Source organism: Dipodomys ordii, unplaced genomic scaffold, assembly GCF_000151885.1.
Source record: "Dipodomys ordii isolate 6190 unplaced genomic scaffold, Dord_2.0 Scaffold93, whole genome shotgun sequence".
Classification (NCBI taxonomy): Eukaryota; Metazoa; Chordata; class Mammalia; order Rodentia; family Heteromyidae; genus Dipodomys; species Dipodomys ordii.
In genome coordinates this window covers 3,520,545-3,539,591 of record NW_012267309.1, presented here as the reverse complement: position 1 = coordinate 3,539,591, position 19,047 = coordinate 3,520,545, and the positions used below count along the sequence as shown (strand labels likewise).

The following is a 19,047-nucleotide window of genomic DNA, read 5'->3' as shown; positions in this document are numbered from 1 at the left end:
ATAGCTCTCCTACAGATAGTCCTGCATTCTGTTTTCTTGTGGTATAACCTAGAGTAATCCTCTCTAATTCCTGTGAATGAAAGATGACTCTAAACACCTGATGTGATTTAGGTTCAATGTTTTTGGTAATAATTCTTCACATGAACTTCATATTACATCACTCCAGGAAACAGCACATCTAGTTTTCCCACTTTTACTGATTCTATGATTAATAATGGTTGGGTATCATGATCTGATCTCTGCATAGTGAAGTTTCACACAACAGTGATCATTGCTAACTCAGTAATTTCTTTCTTGGGGCTGTAAAAGTTACTTTTTAAAATCTTTCACACTCCTTCTGCTTTTGTTTGGAGGGCGGTGCAGGTACTTGGGCATGAACTCAGGACCTGGCTGCTATCCCTTAGATTTTTCATTCAAGGCTGGTACTCTACCACTTGAACCATACCTCTACTTCCAGATTTTTGCTGATTAACTGAAGATAAAAGTCTCACAGGCTTTGCTGCCTTGGCTGGCTTTGAACTATGATCCTCTGATCTCAACGTCCTGAGAAGCTACAATTGTAGGAGTGAGTCACCAGTGTCCAGCTTACATCTTTTAACTGGTATATAAAAGCCAACTTTCTTTGCCAGGTGTGGTGGCTCAAACTTGTATTCCTAGCTCCTTAGGAAGTGAGATTAGAGAAGAGAAATTCAAGGCTAGTCTGATCAGAAAAGTTTGTGAGATTCCCTATCACTTAATGGCTCTGTGCAAGAGTGCAGAGCTACAAAGGCAACACAATGGCTGTGTAATATAGTGTGTGCCTGTCATTCCCAGGGACATTGAAAAATACAAGTAGAGAATTAAAACTTAGGCAGGCTGAGTACAGAGACCCTACCTTGAAAATAAAGCAAAAAGGGGCTCAAGATGTGCCTCAAGTGGTAGAGCACCAGCCTTACAAGTGGTTCAATCCCCAATATTCCCAACAAACTACCCACCCCACCCCAACTTCCTTTTCTCAACTAGGACTATCTGGTTACCAAGGTAAAATTTGCAGAAAAATAAACTGTAAGTTTCTGCAAAAGAAAGGGAACATAGAACAAATAGGTAGTTGGGCAGCTGAAAAATTTGAGCATATATATGAAAAGTCAGAGACCGAAGGCAAAGTCATGGAATGACAACTGTCTGAAAATTTTAGGGTCATTACATGGAAGGAAAATTTGCTTTTATTATTTCTTGTTTCAAAGAACAAAGAATGGATAAACAATTAAAATCAAGCTTTTTAGTGAAGTAGTTCAATTTTACACTACTGTATAAAGTAGTTCATTTTCCATTACTGTATAAAGTGTTTAAAGGAAGGTCCTCAATAAGAAATAAAAGGTGAATAAGCATGGTCATGGATGAAAATCTACAGAGAATTTTCCACTGACAGTAGACTCTCAGTTGACATGAAGTTTAAAAAGTGCAAATATAGGGACTGGGAAGGTGGCTCAGTGGTAGAGCGCTTGCCTTGCATGCCTGAGGCCATGGGTTCAATTCCTCAGCACCACATAAGCAAAAAGAAAAAAAGCCAGAAGTGGCGCTGTGGCTCAAGTGGTAGAGCGCTAGCCTCGAGCTGAAGAGCTGAGGGACAGCACCCAGGCCCAGAGTTCAGGCCCCCGACTGGACTCCCCCCCCCCAAAAAAAAAAAGTGCAAATATAATAGAAGGGATCCTAAAATAGGAAATTAGGTCCTGGTAGCACTAGATTACTTCAATCAGAAACTATGGAATAATATTTTAACTAATTATGGAGTCTTCGATATTCTAAATTCATTCCCATCTCCCCTAACACCATTCACTAATCCTTAGGATGGCCTCCCAGCTGCTCTCCCTTAATGCAGTTTTGTTCCATTTCAGTTTATTTTCCTCCTCATGGAATAAACACTGTAAGCGTAGCTCTAATAATATCCAACTTTAATCACTCTAATTTTAAATTCAAAGGCTAAAGTTACTAATATCATATGTAAGATTCACACTTTCACACCCCATGTGTTTAGTTGCTCTAAACATTTGCTAATTCCTTTTGTGTGTCATGCGCCCTCTTGTCTGTGGGCCTCACTGTGCTCTGTGCCTGAAATTCTCCTTTTTTTTCTCTATATTGCAATTTAGTGGTACAGAAATCACTTAACTGTTCAAATTACATCTAGTTTGTGGTATTTGGTCTTGATAATCTATACTTTTTGGTATACAGAAAAACAATTAATTATTCATATAACTTTTTAATGTTGAACAGAATCCATTGTTTAGTTGGCCACTAAAACTCAGGATAGCATCATATAAGGTACATTTTTAGATAGTATTTAGATGTTAAATAAATAGTTCCTAATATTAACTCAAAACACTGAAGACTGAGATGTAAATTCCAAAGAGCTCTGATAGTGGTATGGTACCTGTTGTGGCATTTTCAAGGTGATTCCATTCTCTGTACTCACTGATGTCAGAGTGACAGATACTACAAGGAAAGGATGAGGAATGTAGCGTGACATGGAGACCTCCTGAAGAACCTGAATACCAGCAGTAGTATTTGAACTATAAAAACAAAAGAAATCCTCATAGGTCAATAATAATGTTAACAAGGTTGCTTTTTTTCTTTTCTTTTGTGCTACTAATATAGAGGCATGATAGATTTCATGAGTATGCAATAACCGAATATCTTTTACTATTATCCTCTCATCTCTAAATAGTCCCCAATATGAATTAGCAATGTTGAAAATTCCAACTGGGAAGGTGGCTCAGTGGTAGAGTGCTTGCCTTGCATTCATGAGGCCCTAGGTTCAATTCCTCAGTACCACATAAGCAGAAAAAGCCAGAAGTGGTGCTGTGGCTCCAGTGGTAGAGTGCTAGCCTTGAGTTGAAGAGCTGAGGGACAGCGCCCAGGCCCAGAGTTCAGGCCCCATGAGTGGCAAAAAAAAAAAAAAAGAAAATTCCAAAAACCACATATCAGAATAAGAAGCAAAATTATGACATTGAGCGAAGGAAAAAAAAATCCAGGGAAGAAGTTACAAGAACAGATATATTTAAGGGGTTGTGGAAGGATGAAGATTTAAATACCTAGGGTGGACATGTGTTTTAATTTTCACCTCTAGGATACTTCCCAATAATTGTGCTACTTCAGCAAAGACATACTTCAGAACAATTAAACAAACATCTCACAAAACAAAATAAAACTCAAAAGGTATAGTTCTAAATGCTCCAAGATGACTAAGTACCAAGAAGAATATAAGGCCACATATAGTAGGACCTTTGCCCTGCTCCAGACTATAGCCATCAAGGGCAGTGGAAACGTGACTCTGCCAAGGACATGTCTCTTAAAGCTTTAAGCTATGGAACCACTTCAAATTTCTCCAAGTGTCTAGAATACTAGGCTACTAATTAGTCTTAAGGATGTCAAAAATATACATAATTGTTTATTCAGTCATACTTTCCCCTCTCCACCAAATGAACCCAGAGAGAAATAAACTGCAGATATTACTGCAGGCTATTTCTTTCTTTCATAGCTACTATACAATTATACTAATAAAACTCCTTATGGGTAGACATATGAAGAGAGGAAGGGGGAATATAGTCATAAAATTCAATGCATTTCCATGTACTGTATTTATAAACTGATTAGCTGAATGTAACTCCATTGTAACTACTTTAAAGATAATAGAAAACAAACAAAAAATTCCTTATATTGAAACTAAATATAAAGGTATAGGAAATGTTTTGAGAAAATTTTAAAAAAGGAAATATGATAAATAGGTACAAATGTGATATATATTCTATAACTTACCCATCAGATTTTCTTTCAATACTGTAAAGGCAAATTGAACAGTCTGCTCTAAATACTATTACCATGTCCCGGAAGACACTAAGCAGTAATGTTTCTGCTTGTGCCTTGGTGACATGAGCAAAGGCATTGTCCAGATTGGATGTTCGTAAGTATACTCTGAGCTGAAAAAGACAAAAATGGCAATCCTAAAAACAAGATGGTTAACCAGGGATATCTAAATACTATAGTCATGCTATTTATTTTTTTAATCTATAGATTTATCCTTAACATCCAAGTAATTGTATTTTGGCAGGCTATGTTCATTTTTACACATAAGCAAAATATGGTTATCAAAACTAAGAGATGTGCCAGGCACTGGTGACTCATGCCACAATCCTAGCTACTCAGAAAGCTGAGATCTGAGGATTGTGGTTCAAAGCCAGCCCAAGAAGGGAAATCCATGAAACTCATCTCCAATTAACCACCAAAAAGCTGAAAGTGGGGCTATAGCTCAAGCAGTACAGCACTAGCCTTGAGCTAATGTCCAGGCCCTAAGTTCAAGCCCCAGGACAGCATGCACATATGCACGCATGTATGCGTGCACACGCACTCACACGTGTGCACAAACACAAAACACACACACACACATACACACACACTCCCTGCCTGACCCCCCAAAACAAACCTATGAGACATTCCTTTTAGACTAACATATTTACACTTCATATGGACTAGCAGGTTTTTTTTGTTGTTATAGACAAGCTCTCACTATGTAGCTAAGGCTAGTCTCTAACTCCAGAGTGCTAGGATAGAAAAGATTTAATAAGTTCAAATTGTTACTTTACAAAAAAAAGAAAAGCAACAGTAATGACTAAAATAAGCTAAAGTACTGATTAAAAAATAAAATGTTGGGCTGGGAAGGTGGCTCAGTGGTAGAGCGCTTGACTTGATGCCTGAGACCCTAGGTTCAATTCCTCAGCACCACATAAGCAAAAAGAAAAAAAAGCTGGAGGGCGCTGTGGCTCAAGTGGTAGAGCACTAGCCTTGAGCTGAAGAGCTGAGGGACAGCGCCCAGGCCCAGAGTTCAGGCCCCACGACCGGATACCCCCCCAAAAAAATAAATAAATAAATAAAATGTTTTGTTCAGTTTTCAACAAATTATTTAGCTTTTAAATATAAAAAGCAATTATTTCTTAGAGGAAAATAAAACTTACCTCTTCCTGGCGATCACTTATGTTATAACAAGCAAGGACCATAAAATCATTCCACCATGCTAAGCCACCAGTCACAATCATATTTTGCTCCTTAAAAGAAAATTAAAAAACATAACAACCTTAATTATCTTACCAGAAATTATAAGAATGTAGTGTAAAATATTCTTAAGCAGACATAAAAGCTCATATTTCTTTCTGCTTTAGTCTCTCTCTTAAATGATTACTCTAACAGCTTTATTAATAATATTTCATATCCCATTTTTAGACATTTCTAAGCTGGGTGAAGTGGCTCACACCTGTAACTTTAGATCTGAGAATACTGTTTCAGAGCTAGACCAGTCAGAAAAGTCTAAGACTCTATTAACCAACAAAATGCCAGATTGGAGGTGAAAACACCAACCAATAACCCAAATCCCTGAGTTCAGGTATGGGGCCAGAATAACAGCAAAAAAATTTTTTTAAATTAAAAAAGACAAATATTTCTGAGTTTTCTTTTTTTTTTGGGGGGGGGGGTCCGGTCATGGGGCCTGAACTCTGGGTCTAGGTGCTGTCCCTCAGCTCTTTAGCTCAAGGCAGCGTACCACTTGAGCCATAGTGCCACTTCCAGCTTTTTTCTTTTTGCTTATGTGGTGCTGAGGAATCAAACCCAGGGTCTCATGCATGCAAGGCAAGCGTTCTACCACTGAGCCACCTTCCCAGCCCCAGATAAGTATTTCTGTAAGTAACTAAATACATCACTCAAAATAATGGAACTGAAGGAAGAGGTAGGGTTGGGGGAAAGAGGAAGAGTAAAAAGGTGTGATATCAATCCAGATGCATTTACTGTACTTATAAACTGACATGCTGAATGGTAATCCCTTTGTACAACTAAAGATTTAAAAAATAACAACTGAGTGCCAGATACTGTCATCATTCTCTTATCCAAAAGATCATGGTTTAAATTATTACTTTATTGTTAATCAGATTAGTAACTGAATTCTAATTTCTTTTTTATCAAATGGTAAGGAATGGCCGAATCCTCACTGCATTGTTGTGAAGATGAATGTAGGGATATATGTAAAAACACCCCCAAGTGCCTAGTACACACAAGGCACCTATTATATGTTCATTTTCTTCTCTTTTCCTCTCATTTGAGAAAAAGTCTACTTGTATGTATATGTATGTTCATATCACATCACAGTGAATGACTTCAAATTTTATCATACCTGATAAAAAATGTCACCTACAACCTTGAAGACATTAACTCTTCAAGCTAAAGAATTTTTACCCATCTTAAGAAATATTAAAAACCACCTATTTCAACAAAAGATCCTTTGTGAAATTATCAAGTACTTTATCAAAATGCCTTATCGATATTATCTAATATCAATTCCCAGTATTTGTGTTTCTTTAAAGTAAAACAATGACTTACTCTATAGTCGCTTCATATTAGCTTATAATTGTGAAATTGGATTTAATTTCAAAAAGACTAACCTGAGTAATGTTTCCAAAAAGTTTCCATTTTTTGGTGAGTAAAGAGTAATGTGCAAAACCAAACTTGCCAACCACAGCAATATTCTGTCCAAGTTTATCAATAGCTGAAAACTATAAAAAAAATTAATAACTTTTCCTTGTTAAATGTGCACATTTTTTAGGTATAAAGTGCTTATTAATATAAGATGAATAGACAATTAAGTAAATACTTTCAAAGTGAATTAAATACAAAATGCTAAATTTAAAAATACAAATATTTATAGTAATACTTTATACAAAATTAAATATGATAATACAATGACTTAATATTACTCTTATCAATACACACAGTGAAGGTCTCTCAATTCCCAGTATGAACTGCAAAAACATCAATAAAATAACTCACCCGTATAGGCCAATTGCTTTCTAGATAGGTACTGGAAATCTACAGAAAATAACACATCAATTTTGTAAGACTGATGAAATTAAACTTATAAAATTAAAGCATTAACTTATCACAATATGAGACTCGGCTTCTATAGGGCTTTCCCAACTAATGGCTTATTAGAAGAGCGCTTGGAATTTACATATGGCAGTATTTACAATTTTTCTATGAGACAGTACTTCGAATCTCACATCAGGCCTTCCTCTTTTTTTCATGTTTGTAATATTAAAATAAACACAAACTAGCAAGACTTTTTTTTTCTTTTAGAAAAGCAGACATGATAGCAGTTATGAATTACATAAATGAACAGTTCGGGTTTGCAGATATCTCTGGAAAACCTTATCTAATAAATTATAGCCTTAGAAATAATTTTGGTTTTAAACAGAAATATCTTTATTACATGTATATTTTTCTGATAAATAATGCTTACAAAGTTAAAACATAGGGGGATTGAAAGGTGGCTCCATGGTAGAGTGCTTGCCTTGCATACATGAGGCCCTGGGTTTGATTCCTTAGCACCACATAAGCAGAAAAAAACTTAAAACATAAAAACATATGAAGTACAAAGTGACATTAAGTTGCTTAGCAACAACCACTGATATGCTTTTATTTTTTTAAAAAAAGTATCCATAAACATATATGGCTATATATTTAAACTACTCCTTCCTTCTCTACTCATCTATAATCTGCAATACTAGTGGGTCTGATTTTTCCTATGTCTCTTCCATCTTTGTACAGGTGTCTTTGTATTGCACGAACAGAACTTTTAAGCTTACAGTACTAGACTTCATAAATTTTAGCTATATAGACTCTGATCTCTGTATTAGCCTATTAAAAGTTTTATTAAGCACTCCGTAGCAATAGAGTATAAATTAACAGACTAGAACAAAGAGAATCTTCCATTCCTGAAATTAGAAATGCCTTAATTTATTCAAATTTATTTTAATTTTACTCAAGAAAAATGGTCATTAAAAAAAAAAGCCAAACCAAAAGCATAACAAAGTCATTTACATTGTTTGCCAACTGTCTGTGAAGAATCAAGTAAAAATAATATATTAAAAACCTCTGTATTATCCATGATAAAATTAATTCAGACAAGTGACTTCATTTATTATCTAGTAAGTTAAAATCAAACTAAATTAATAGCTTTTAGTACATTAGAAAGTTCTTACTCACAAAGCTTGTTCAAAGAAGCCTAGCCTATAGAATTAGAGACAACAGTCTCATGATAGATGTTTAAAGAATGAGTAACTTACATTTTAACAGACCTGCTAAACTTTTCAGGCCAATTAATAAATTCACCATGACAGGCAAAATTAGTTTAGAATAAAGGTAAAATGGTAATGACTGAAAGTTAAAAGCAATTCTCTACTAGGCTCTAAGTGGATTTTTTTTTGTAAATTAAGATACAACAATAGCTGAGCCACCTGGTGGTTCATGCCTATAATCCTAGATACTTAGGAGTCTGAGAGCTGAGGATTCCAATTAACAGTCCGTTGGGCAATAAAGTCTGAAAGATTTTTTTTTTTTTTTTTTGTTGGTTGTGAGGCCTTAACTCTGGGCCTGGGCATTGTCCCTCAGCTCTTCAGCTCAAGGCTAGCGCTCTACCACTTGAGCCACAGTGCCACTTCCAGCTTTTTCTACTTACGTGGTACTGAGGAATCGAACCCAGGCCCTCATGCATGCAAGGCAAGCGCTCTACCACTGAGCCACCTTCCCAGCCCAAGTGTGTGAGATTTTTATCTCCAATTAATCACCAAAAAGCCAGAAGTAGAACTGTGGCTTAAGTGTTAAGAATGTTAGCCTTGAGTAAAAGAAAAAAAAAGCAAAAGCAAAAAACAACCCAAACCAAAACCACCACCACCAACAAACAGAAACAACCCAAAAACCTAGGGATAGTGACCAGACTCTGAGTTCAAACCCTAAGAATAGCACCAGAAAAAAAGAAAAGAAAAATAACAATAGTTCACATAAAGGATTTAACAGATATACCTACATATAACTGCTCCCACCCCACAAATCTGTGACACCTAAAAAGCAATCCTAACATCATTAGTACTTATAAAACAGCTGGACAGATAATGTAGGAGCTAGAAGCTCACTACAAAAATGGGTTTCAACATAGTTGAAGCATGGGAAGCAAAGTGAAATCTTTTCACATGATCACACTGTAATGAGTATCTGCAGGAGAAAATTAAACTGCAAAAGTCTATAAAGTATTATAAATTACAAGTGGTATATTTATGTTCAAAGCTCAAGATGTAAGGTTTAACATTCAGTGTTATTTTTCATGTTTAGATTTATGTTTTATGTCTGAAGATGTTATAAAATACAAAACAAAAATCTTGTATTTTTCTTGATATCACCTTTATTGGTACATGTATCATCTGAACTTTGAACTAACTACCTAATCTTAAGAGAGAAAACGTTCGTAGAAGGAAACAGGCAGCTAAAAATAACAAGAAACTCATAAATGCACACTCAGGGCACATAAAGTCATGCAACATCAGTAGAAAAGGTACAGAAAGAACCTCCATCCTTCTTACTGAAGGACTTGCCAGTTTCTATTACATTGAACCTACCAGCTTTTAAAAGTAATTCTGCAAAAGAAACATGACTTCCTGTCTGTAAGAAAACTATCTTCTTAGATTTATCTGTGTCAAATTAAAAAAACTGACAAGCTAGGTGCCAGTGGCTCACGCCTGCCTATAATCCTAGCTACTTAGAAGGCTGAGAACTGAGGATGGCAGTTCAAAGCCAGCCTGGGCAAGGAAAGTCCGTGAGACTCTTATCTCCAATAAACCATCAGAAAACTGGAAGTGGTGCTGTGGCTCAAGTGGCTCAAGTGCTCAAGTGGTAGAGCACTGGCTTTGAGCTGAAGAGAGCTCAGGAACAGCACCCAGGCCCAGAGTCCAAGCCCCATTACTGACCAAAATAAAACAACCTGAAGAATGAAATAACCTTAAAAACAACAACAACAAACTGTTGACACCACTAACATAGTCCCTGATACATTGTAGGTTTTTATCTCTGACATTTTGTGAAGATTATTCTTTTCAAAAAGAACCAGATTATATAACCAATACCTTCAAAGCGAGACAATAATGATTAAAGAACTTTTTGGATATTAATGTAATTTACACGACATGTAAAAAGGTTAAAATAAAAGGTGGTCCAAATAGTTATACAGCCTAAAACTAGGCTTTAAATTAAAAAAAAATCTCACACTGTATTCCATTACTTTCTAAATTTGTAATTAGAAAAACTAAATTAAAAGAATAAAAATAAAGACGTTATTTATACTGCCAGTTAATAATCTTGTTTATTCTGCCGGTTAACTGTGTATATGTTTTGTTTTAGCTAAAAAAAAACTCATTGACACAGAATCTTCTTCTAGTCTAGAAGCTAGAAGATAGAAGGTTTAAACAAACAAACATACAGCACTCTAGATGAGGAAGAGAAAGAGCAGCAGAGTATGCTGAAGCTTTTTTGATGAAATTTAAGCTATACAATAAGCATACAAAGTATAAGTAACATAAAAAATGTTGAAGGATGTGGTTTGATCCTAGAAAAGAGGCTCTGTTATTGAAAGGGGAATTAAACTAGGCACCTATATTCTTGTGAAGTCATTGCTGGCTGAAAAGCTTTTACTTTATAGATCCCTGTAAAGACCACCGCTGAGAGACTACCACTCTGCACGGGCAACTCCAAGTAAAAACATGGTCAAACAGGATGATTCTAAGTTTTAGCTCAGGGTTGGTAGTATATTATATGTTTCAACACTTAGTACCTGTATTTTAAAATTCACTAAACTTGTTACTTTAAAGCAATCACAGTAAGGCTAGGTCTGCTACTTCTCTCTTGTGTGGTACTAGACAAGTAACATTAAACTTTCCTGGGCCTCAGTTTCCTCATGTATAAAATCCAATTGGACTATATGACCACTAAGGTCCTTCCAGCTCTAAAAATTCTATGAATCTATAGTAATTTAATTGCGTTGGGAGTATAATTGTGGCATTATTTTTAAGGAAACTGAAAAACCTAGGCAAACTCATATTTTAAAAGTTCATCTTTCTAAATATCTCTTGCTATTTAATAAACAGAATGATATAAGAATCTTGCTAATACGTGTCTAGGATCCTAAAAGTGTTGTATGCTACTGTTTTGGAGTCCTTCATAAATGGCTAAGAATCACTGAATTTTTGAACTGGAAGGAAATTCAATATTGTTATTGCCTGATGGATTTTTGAGTTCCAGACCTACCTTCTTTGATCCTCTGCTCTACTTGGCTCTCTGGTAACACAGACCTGGCTAGGCAGAACTGGCATTGATGCTAGGTCAGTGTAGAATGAATAGTTCAAAGTATGGGAAAATGAAAATAGCAGAGAAATGGCTATAGGAGAGAAGGGAGCAGTGGAAAATTTTAGTCAAGGAAGTAGCTGATGCAGTTTTATTTAAAAATTGTTACTAATTATAAAATGGTATGTACATTTTTGATTCTATGAATTTATTAATGTAAGCTATACATTTTACTATTTACCACATGTCAATGCAGGAGATAGTTCTCCTTCAACCTTTTACTGGATGACCATTTTTCTGTCTCATATTAGCTCTTCCCAAAATCAACTAAAAATAATCTGAGGTAAACTAGTAATGTATAAGCACAGAGAGAAGCTGGCAAAGGATTATAAAAATAGAAACTAAATAGACCTAAAAGAAACTGGATGGGTGGAATACACATATAATCTTAGTATTTGGGGAGACTGAAGGAGAATCAGAAGTCTGAGGCCAGTGTGGACCACATAGTGAGTTCAAGGTCAGACTAGGCCAAGCAAACAAAAACCAACACACACTCGTGCGCATATACACACACACAGATAAGAAAAGAAAGTGACCACAAGTAAGTAAATCAAGAGTAGGAGCTGATATATTTTGGTTCCAAAGGGGAAAACAAATCATTCAGGACTTAAAAAACAAAAAAAAAAAACCCTGCAAGTTCTTTTAAAAAATAGTTATTAACAACCAAGTTCTAGAATGATTTGGGTACACTGTCAGGTGATTAACATTAATGTGACCCAATTAATGAGGACAGCTGCACAAGGTACTAATCAAAATTACCACTCCCTATGCAATGATTACACTTTTGCCTCTGTGAATGCATAGAACTAGATTAAAACAAAAAAGGAGGCCCAGCCAGGCACTAGTGATGATACACTATCTACTCAGGAGGCTGAGATCTAAGGATCATGGTTTGAAACCAGCCCTGGCAGGAAATGTCTGTAAGATTCTTATATCCATTAAAAGCTGGAAGTGGAGCTGTGGCTCAAGTGGTAGAACAACTGAGCAACTAGCTCTGAGGAAAAAAAAAACAAAAAACTCAGTAAGAGTACTCAGGCCCCAAGTTTAAACCCCAGGATTGGCACAAATAAAAATAAAACAAAACAAAATAGGCAACTGAAATTTTCAATGAGGGGACAAAACAAATTTCTACTTACTGATCCTATTGGATTTAATACTGATTAAAGTATATTCTGTATCAAATGGAAAGAAAAAAAGATAAAAGCACAGAAAAGTGTAAAAGAAATGTAATAGTTAAAAATTCTGTTTCCTGAACAGGCAAAGTACTTAGAAAAATCTGTTCCAAATGATATCTTACCAAGAAATAGATCACTAGTAATTGGTAAGTGAACACTTACCTGTACAACATGCCAATGTCGATGTCCAAGTAAAGTGCTTAAACCCTGAGACTCAAAACCTCCATCTGTAAATGGGCTCTTTTCTCTGCTGGGCTTCAGCTGGGAGTGTGAAGAACTCTTGGGGTTCTGGGCTTGTGATGCCTCGCCGCAGTTCAAGTATAAGCGATCCTCTCCCTGAAGCAATACCTGCTCTTGATTACTCTAGACAGGGAAAGAGGAAGAAGAAAGAAAAAGGATAAAAATCAAATACAAGTAAGAACCTTAGGCAGGGAAACTAAGTAATACGCTCACTTAGTTTTATTACAGAAAATGGAACATGTATCAATGCCGATTTTCTTCACAGAAGACAAAGACTAGATAATCTTAGCACTGTTTCAAAGAATAGGTTATATCTTAGTGATTGTTTCTCAGCATAAATATAGTTTTTGCTAAAGTGTTTTACCATACATAATTGTAAACATGCTCAGATTTACAATTGTTATAGCAGTATCTTTTCATTAATCCAAAACAAAAAAATCTTACACTGAAAACTGAATTATAACTTACTGTTTCTAATTTAAAATTAGTTTCCCAAAAAGCACACATCAATGGTAAGAAACCATTGTGTCAAAGATAAGAAAACATTGTGTCAAAGATATGTCTGTGTATACGCCATGTACCCACATGGCAAAAAGAAAGTAGATTAAGAACAGGGATAGTTGAATGCTAGACATCTCTAAAGCATGGGGGAGGAAGAAAGTAAGATTTAAGTCTGTAGTTCGGGTACAGAAAATGTGACCAATCATTTAGTAAATGCCTGGCTAGTGTCAAGAACTATGTATGATAGTAAGAATATTCAGACAAATAAGACAGTTCCTGCCTTTAGGTTTTATACCCTGGTTTTCAATGAGAAGGTAGGGAGATTCTTAATTAACATTTAAGTCAGAGAGGCAACCTACCTCTTCCCATTTTAATCCAAATACTGTTTTGACATAAAACTCAAGGGCACATTAAAGTTATTATTTGGGATGGAGAAGGCCAGAAAACAATAACAACAACAAACAACAAAAAATATTTTTGTTTTTCTAGAAATCCTTAATTTTCTAGTGTAGTAATGGTATCTCAGATCCAGGTAGTTTTACATTATTTTTCAATAGGTTGTAAATTATAATTAACTTGTTACAGCATCTTTCAAAAAGGCACTGATAATAGGCATTGAGATATGTAACCCTAACATACAACCTACATTACCATAATCATACTATTACTTTACAACAGTAATATTACAATAGTAATTACCATATAGTATTACAGCTGTATAAGCACAAGGCATTAATTTGGGGCAATGTTTCCCACAGCAGGTTCCTAGACACAGTTCTTCTTCAAGGTGTACCTCAAAGTTGTTGGCTGAATGAGCATGGGAAACATTGCTTTTTATATTAATTCCTAGCTTTCCATGATACATATAAGCACATTTGAGATTGTGGATTTTAGAATAAACAAATCTCTACAGTTTAATTTAAAGACTTAAGATTCTTCTTCAAAATCTCACATTTTAGCTCAGGATGGCATTGAATTCTGATCTTCCTGATTCAGCTTTCTGAGTGCTAAGATAATGGGCACATACTGCCATTCCCAGCTTCAAAACTTTCTTTTTTCCTATACTGTAAACTGCTACCAGTATTTCTTATGACTAGTGTTTGATAGAACACACTTTAGGAAATCCCATTCAGATAAAGACTAAATTATTCAAGCTATTTAACACATAAATGCTGCTTGCAGCCCTATTTTATTTAAAAAAAAATCAAGGGAACCCAAAGCATGTTCAGAAATAATACTGTAGCATATACTTATATCACATTTTAAAAAAATACACAAAAGCAGTGTGCTAATTTGGGGAGGGCATTAAATATCCATAGCCATAAAGAAATGTCTGAAGTTCTAACATGAATGACATTAAAGAAATAGAGCACCTACCATACAAGGGTTTACAGTAAGTACACTCTTGATAAACTGAAACAGCAGAATGCTGGGCTGTTTAACGATATTCCTGATGTCAGCATCAATGTCAGTGGGTTGAGAAGTAAATCCGCTGATTACCCATAGGTGATAGCCTTCTGCACCCCAGCTCTTGGAGGGAGAAGGGAGAAAAGAAGTCAAGACAATAAAATGTTCTTACTATCCCCTTCTACTTTTAGTTAATAACAGAAACAGTATCTGAACTAATCAATGACATTATTGACTTCTGAAGGTTGGCAAAACTGTGAGAAACCATGCAGAAAAAAATCACTTCTTCTAGTATATCTTAGCTATCTCCAGCGGAAACCCCAAATCAATATCCTCTATCTAGAAAATGAAAATGCCAAGTACTATTCTTAGCTTAAAGTTCAGAATCCTACCTCAGAACCATCAACTGTTTTCTGTAACTTCTCCATCAATTTATTTTACCAATCTCTTAAGTACAAAGAAATTTCTTATTGAAAACAACCCAGGTTTATAAGCAGAAGTTTAGCACAGAAGTACCTACAACAGATATGGTTTTGAATAGAGCAAAGAATGTAAGATAGTTTATATTCCAGCTTGGCTTCTTCTTATATGACTTTAACCAAGCTATCTGATGTCTTAAGGTTTAAGTTTATTCCTCTGTAAAATTAAAAGGTCCAAATAAATTCTCCACGTTAATTTAGTTTGGAGATAGTTTTCTAACTAGATTCCTTTTTTTTCCCCCAGCAGAGTTTAAATTCAGGGACTTGTGCTTGATAGGACGTATTTTTATTACTTGAGTCATGCCTCTAACACCTCCTTTTTTTGTTTAAGTTACTTTTCAGATAGATCACACCTTTTGCCTATGGCTGACCATAGGCAAAAGGTGTGATACCTTACCTATGATATTCTTGCAGTTGAGATTACAGAAATGAATCTCCGTGGCTGATTTGTTTGTTGATAGTGGGTCCTGCTAATTTTTTCCCTAAGCTAACTTAACCCTGAGATTCCCAAGTTCTGCCTCCCAAGTAATTGGGATGTCAGGTGTGTGGCACCACACCTGGTCCTATGAGAGTATTTTTTTTTTAGATTAGCAATTTCCAATCTGTAAGCCAAGAAAATGGAAATGGATTAGGTTTCATGAACTCTAAAAATTTTTTAAAACTAAAACAAGTCTTACCATTCCCCAAGGATAAACTTGCACAAGCGAAATCAATTTTTAGTTTGTGGCTGAAAATATCAACTTAGTAAGCTCATAACACTGGCTGTTACATGCCATTCAGAAGCACTAAGTATGAGTTACAGAAACCCTAGCTAAAGCTGAAATTTATTTTAAGTCATGGAGGCAAGGAAGGATACCAAAAGTAACCTACAGTGGTTCTAACTCCTAGCAAAAGCCAGTATCAGAAAATGTCTTTCTTTGATGTACGCATTATCCTGCCCATGCAATTGTAACCCCTCTGTACAGTATGTTCACAAATAAAATAAAATTAAATTTAAAAAAAAAGAAAATGTCTTTCTTTGTAAAACAAAGAAAAGAGGGATGAAACCTCATAGTCACTTTTTATTAGGATGGCAAACTTGAGGGCCTATAGTAAGAAAATGTTTTATGTAATGATAATGGTTCTAAGTCAGGAGCAGTGGTACATAACTGTAATCCCAGAACTTGGGGAAGCTGAGGCAAAAACATTAGAAGTTCGAGGTCAACCTGGGCTAAAATAACATTTTTTTTTTTTGGCCAGTCTGTTGGCTTGAACTCAGGGCCTAGGCACTGTCCCTGAGCTTCTTTTGTTCAAGGCTAGCATTCTACCACTTGAGCCACAGTGCCATTTGCAGCTTTTTCTGTTTATGTGGTATTGAGGAATCAAACCCAGGGCTTCATGCATGCTAGGTAAGCATTCTACCACTAGGCCACATTCCCAGCCCTGAATTTTTTTTTTCTCAAGGTAGAGGTTATATTTCATTTTTTTGCTTCAAAACTCTGGAATATAGGTAAATAACAACAGTTACTATAAAGGTCTTTTGTGTACATCTATAAAAAATTTTCAACCAGGCGCCAGTGGCTCACACCTGTAATCCTAGCTACTCAGGAGGCTGAGATCTGAGGATCACGGTTCAAAGCCAGCCCCGGCAGGAAAGTCCATGAGACACTTATCTCCAATAAAACCACTAGAAAACCAAAAGTGGTGCTGTGGCTCAAGCATTAGAGCACTCACCTTGAGCTGAAGAGCTGAGGGATAGTGCCCAAGCCCAGAGTTCAAGCCCCACAACTGACAAAATTTTTTTTTCAAAATATGTTTAAGTAATATCCTTCCAGGAAAAATGTCCAATTTACTTCACTTTATGTTGAAAGAAAGAACACCATGAGGAATGTGTATCAATGAGTCACACAAAGGAAGTATACTCTGAAATAAGAAGGACCTCATCTGAAGAGTTGTTTCCACAAAGATGACAAGAGCTTACTGAACATATCTAAACATATTTAAATGCTGAAAATTCAGGAAGCCTCCCAAGTGCATAACAAAGCAACACCTTTGCAGGCAAGGCATGGCAGTTTACTGATAGGCTAAGGCAAGTGAATCTAGATTATAAAGCGAACAGCCGTTATATCCCAAAACATTGTCTTAAAACAAAAAAAGTGGGGAGTGGGGAACAGCTCAGGAAAATGAGGCAACAGAGTGGCTTCATCTGATCTTCATGTGTAAATATATGGTGAACCCCTTTTGTACAATTACTATATACTAATAAAAAAAAAAGACACTTCTCACCAAAGTAAGAACTATATAAGGAAGAATCTGTTGAAACTAAAATGGCTTTTTTTTTTTAACCCATCCTGAGGCTTGAACTCAGGGCTCGGGTGCTGTCTCTGAGGTTTACTTGCTAAAGGCTAGCTCTCTACCACTTGAGCCACACCTCCACTTCTGGCATTTCCGGTAGTTAACTGGAGTCAAGAGTCTCACAGATATTCCTGTCCAGACTGGCTTTGAACCAAAATCCTTAGACCAATGTCAGAGGGAAAGAAAGACAGATGTAAGGCTTTTTTAGTCTGTGCCAATTTTTGTTTTTGTTAGTTGTGGGGCTTAAACACTGGCCCTGAGCTTTTTGGCTCAAAGATAGTGCTCTACCACTTTGAGTTACAGCACCACTTTCGGTTTTTGAGTGGTTAATTGGTGATGATAAGAGCCTCACGGGGTTTTTTCTGCTCAGGCTGGCTTCAACCCTTGATCCTCAGATCTTGGCCTCCTAAATAGCTAGGATTACAGTCATGAGCTACTGTGAGTGCCTAGAGCCAATTTTTACAATATTTACCATAGAGTTGATCTTAAGGGGATCTTTTTTGGTACCATCAGATCTGTAACTGAAACAGAATAGAAAATTTGACAGTATTCCAATTATGTACAAAGCACATAATATTTAGCTTCAACTTAAAAAAAATCCAATTAATTTTTCTCCTTAGACATACATATTTTTTCTCCTTAAACATATATAACAGTGCACAAAGTTACAAAAAATACTTGTTATCATGGAAAGTATTGGTGTACTTAGCAGCATCACATAGTTTGGGAAGATTATAGAAGCCATCTAGGGTAGTATATGATGGGACAGTGATATAAACCTACAGGAAAATCTAAATGAAACCTATAATATAGCTTTTAACTTCCTACTTGTTATTTATGTACATTGCTGTATTATTGAACTAGCTACTTAAAGGCAGAAGCATGTTTGAGTTAGCCTTAAATCTTAATAAAAGGTCATATATACAATATAAATAAATAAAAATCAATCTGTTTACCAATCTGGGGAAGTACATTGTTATTGAATTGTCAGTTAAAAGGGTAGATATTTGAAGAACCTATATAGTCTGGAAAAATTATTTCTGAACCTTACAAACTACTTTGGCTTAAGAGTAAAATTAAGCAAAAGGGTAGCTCTATGACTGAAGATTTCTGTATATATGTATTGTCAGAGAGATAATGAAGTTATATTTGTCTTCATTACTTACGCAAAATCTCCTCCAAGTGTACAAAGCAGCTGGGCTCCAAACACACTCCATAGAGAAAGGCCACCATATTCCCAGGTCACTATCACAACACTATTGTCAGGAGACCATCTGATCAATTTAACAGCTCCTGTTTTATTCCAAATGTCTGTTAAGAAATAATGAGAAGAATTCATAATAAATGACTGCTTCCAAAATCTTTAGTATTTAACCTATACCTTCAAATTTAAATGAGTAGAAAGGCATGATTGCTTCAAATGGCATGAATTGCTCACATCAGGTTATTTAAAATAAGACCACTATCTTGTCGTCATTTAATAAGAAAAAAAAACATATCTGTTGAACTAGATTGTATCTGTAGACTATTGACTGTACAAAAGCAAACTTTGATGGTTGCCTTAAGATAGTGTTCTAGCACAAAACTGGTGCTATTTTCATCTCAAATGGGCAGAGTAAGCCGGAAAAACACAAGAAAAATGGCAAATCCGGATATCTCAATTCCCAATC

The 19,047-nt window shown here is 35.7% G+C and overlaps 1 protein-coding gene across 1 annotated transcript in view; it reads right to left on the bottom strand.

The window, feature by feature from the left end:
* The window catches only part of Ric1 (RAB6A GEF complex partner 1), an 82,024-nt gene that overhangs the window by 15,998 nt on the left and 46,979 nt on the right, over positions 1 to 19,047 (bottom strand). Inside the window, exons 8-16 of the mRNA XM_013026431.1 lie at positions 18,544 to 18,688; positions 17,850 to 17,898; positions 14,535 to 14,687; positions 12,579 to 12,779; positions 6,844 to 6,882; positions 6,459 to 6,569; positions 4,986 to 5,075; positions 3,793 to 3,953; positions 2,408 to 2,546 (exon numbers count right to left, since the gene is read on the bottom strand). Coding sequence (XP_012881885.1) covers positions 2,408 to 2,546; positions 3,793 to 3,953; positions 4,986 to 5,075; positions 6,459 to 6,569; positions 6,844 to 6,882; positions 12,579 to 12,779; positions 14,535 to 14,687; positions 17,850 to 17,898; positions 18,544 to 18,688 — 1,088 coding nt within the window. The remainder of the gene's footprint in view (positions 1 to 2,407; positions 2,547 to 3,792; positions 3,954 to 4,985; positions 5,076 to 6,458; positions 6,570 to 6,843; positions 6,883 to 12,578; positions 12,780 to 14,534; positions 14,688 to 17,849; positions 17,899 to 18,543; positions 18,689 to 19,047) is intronic.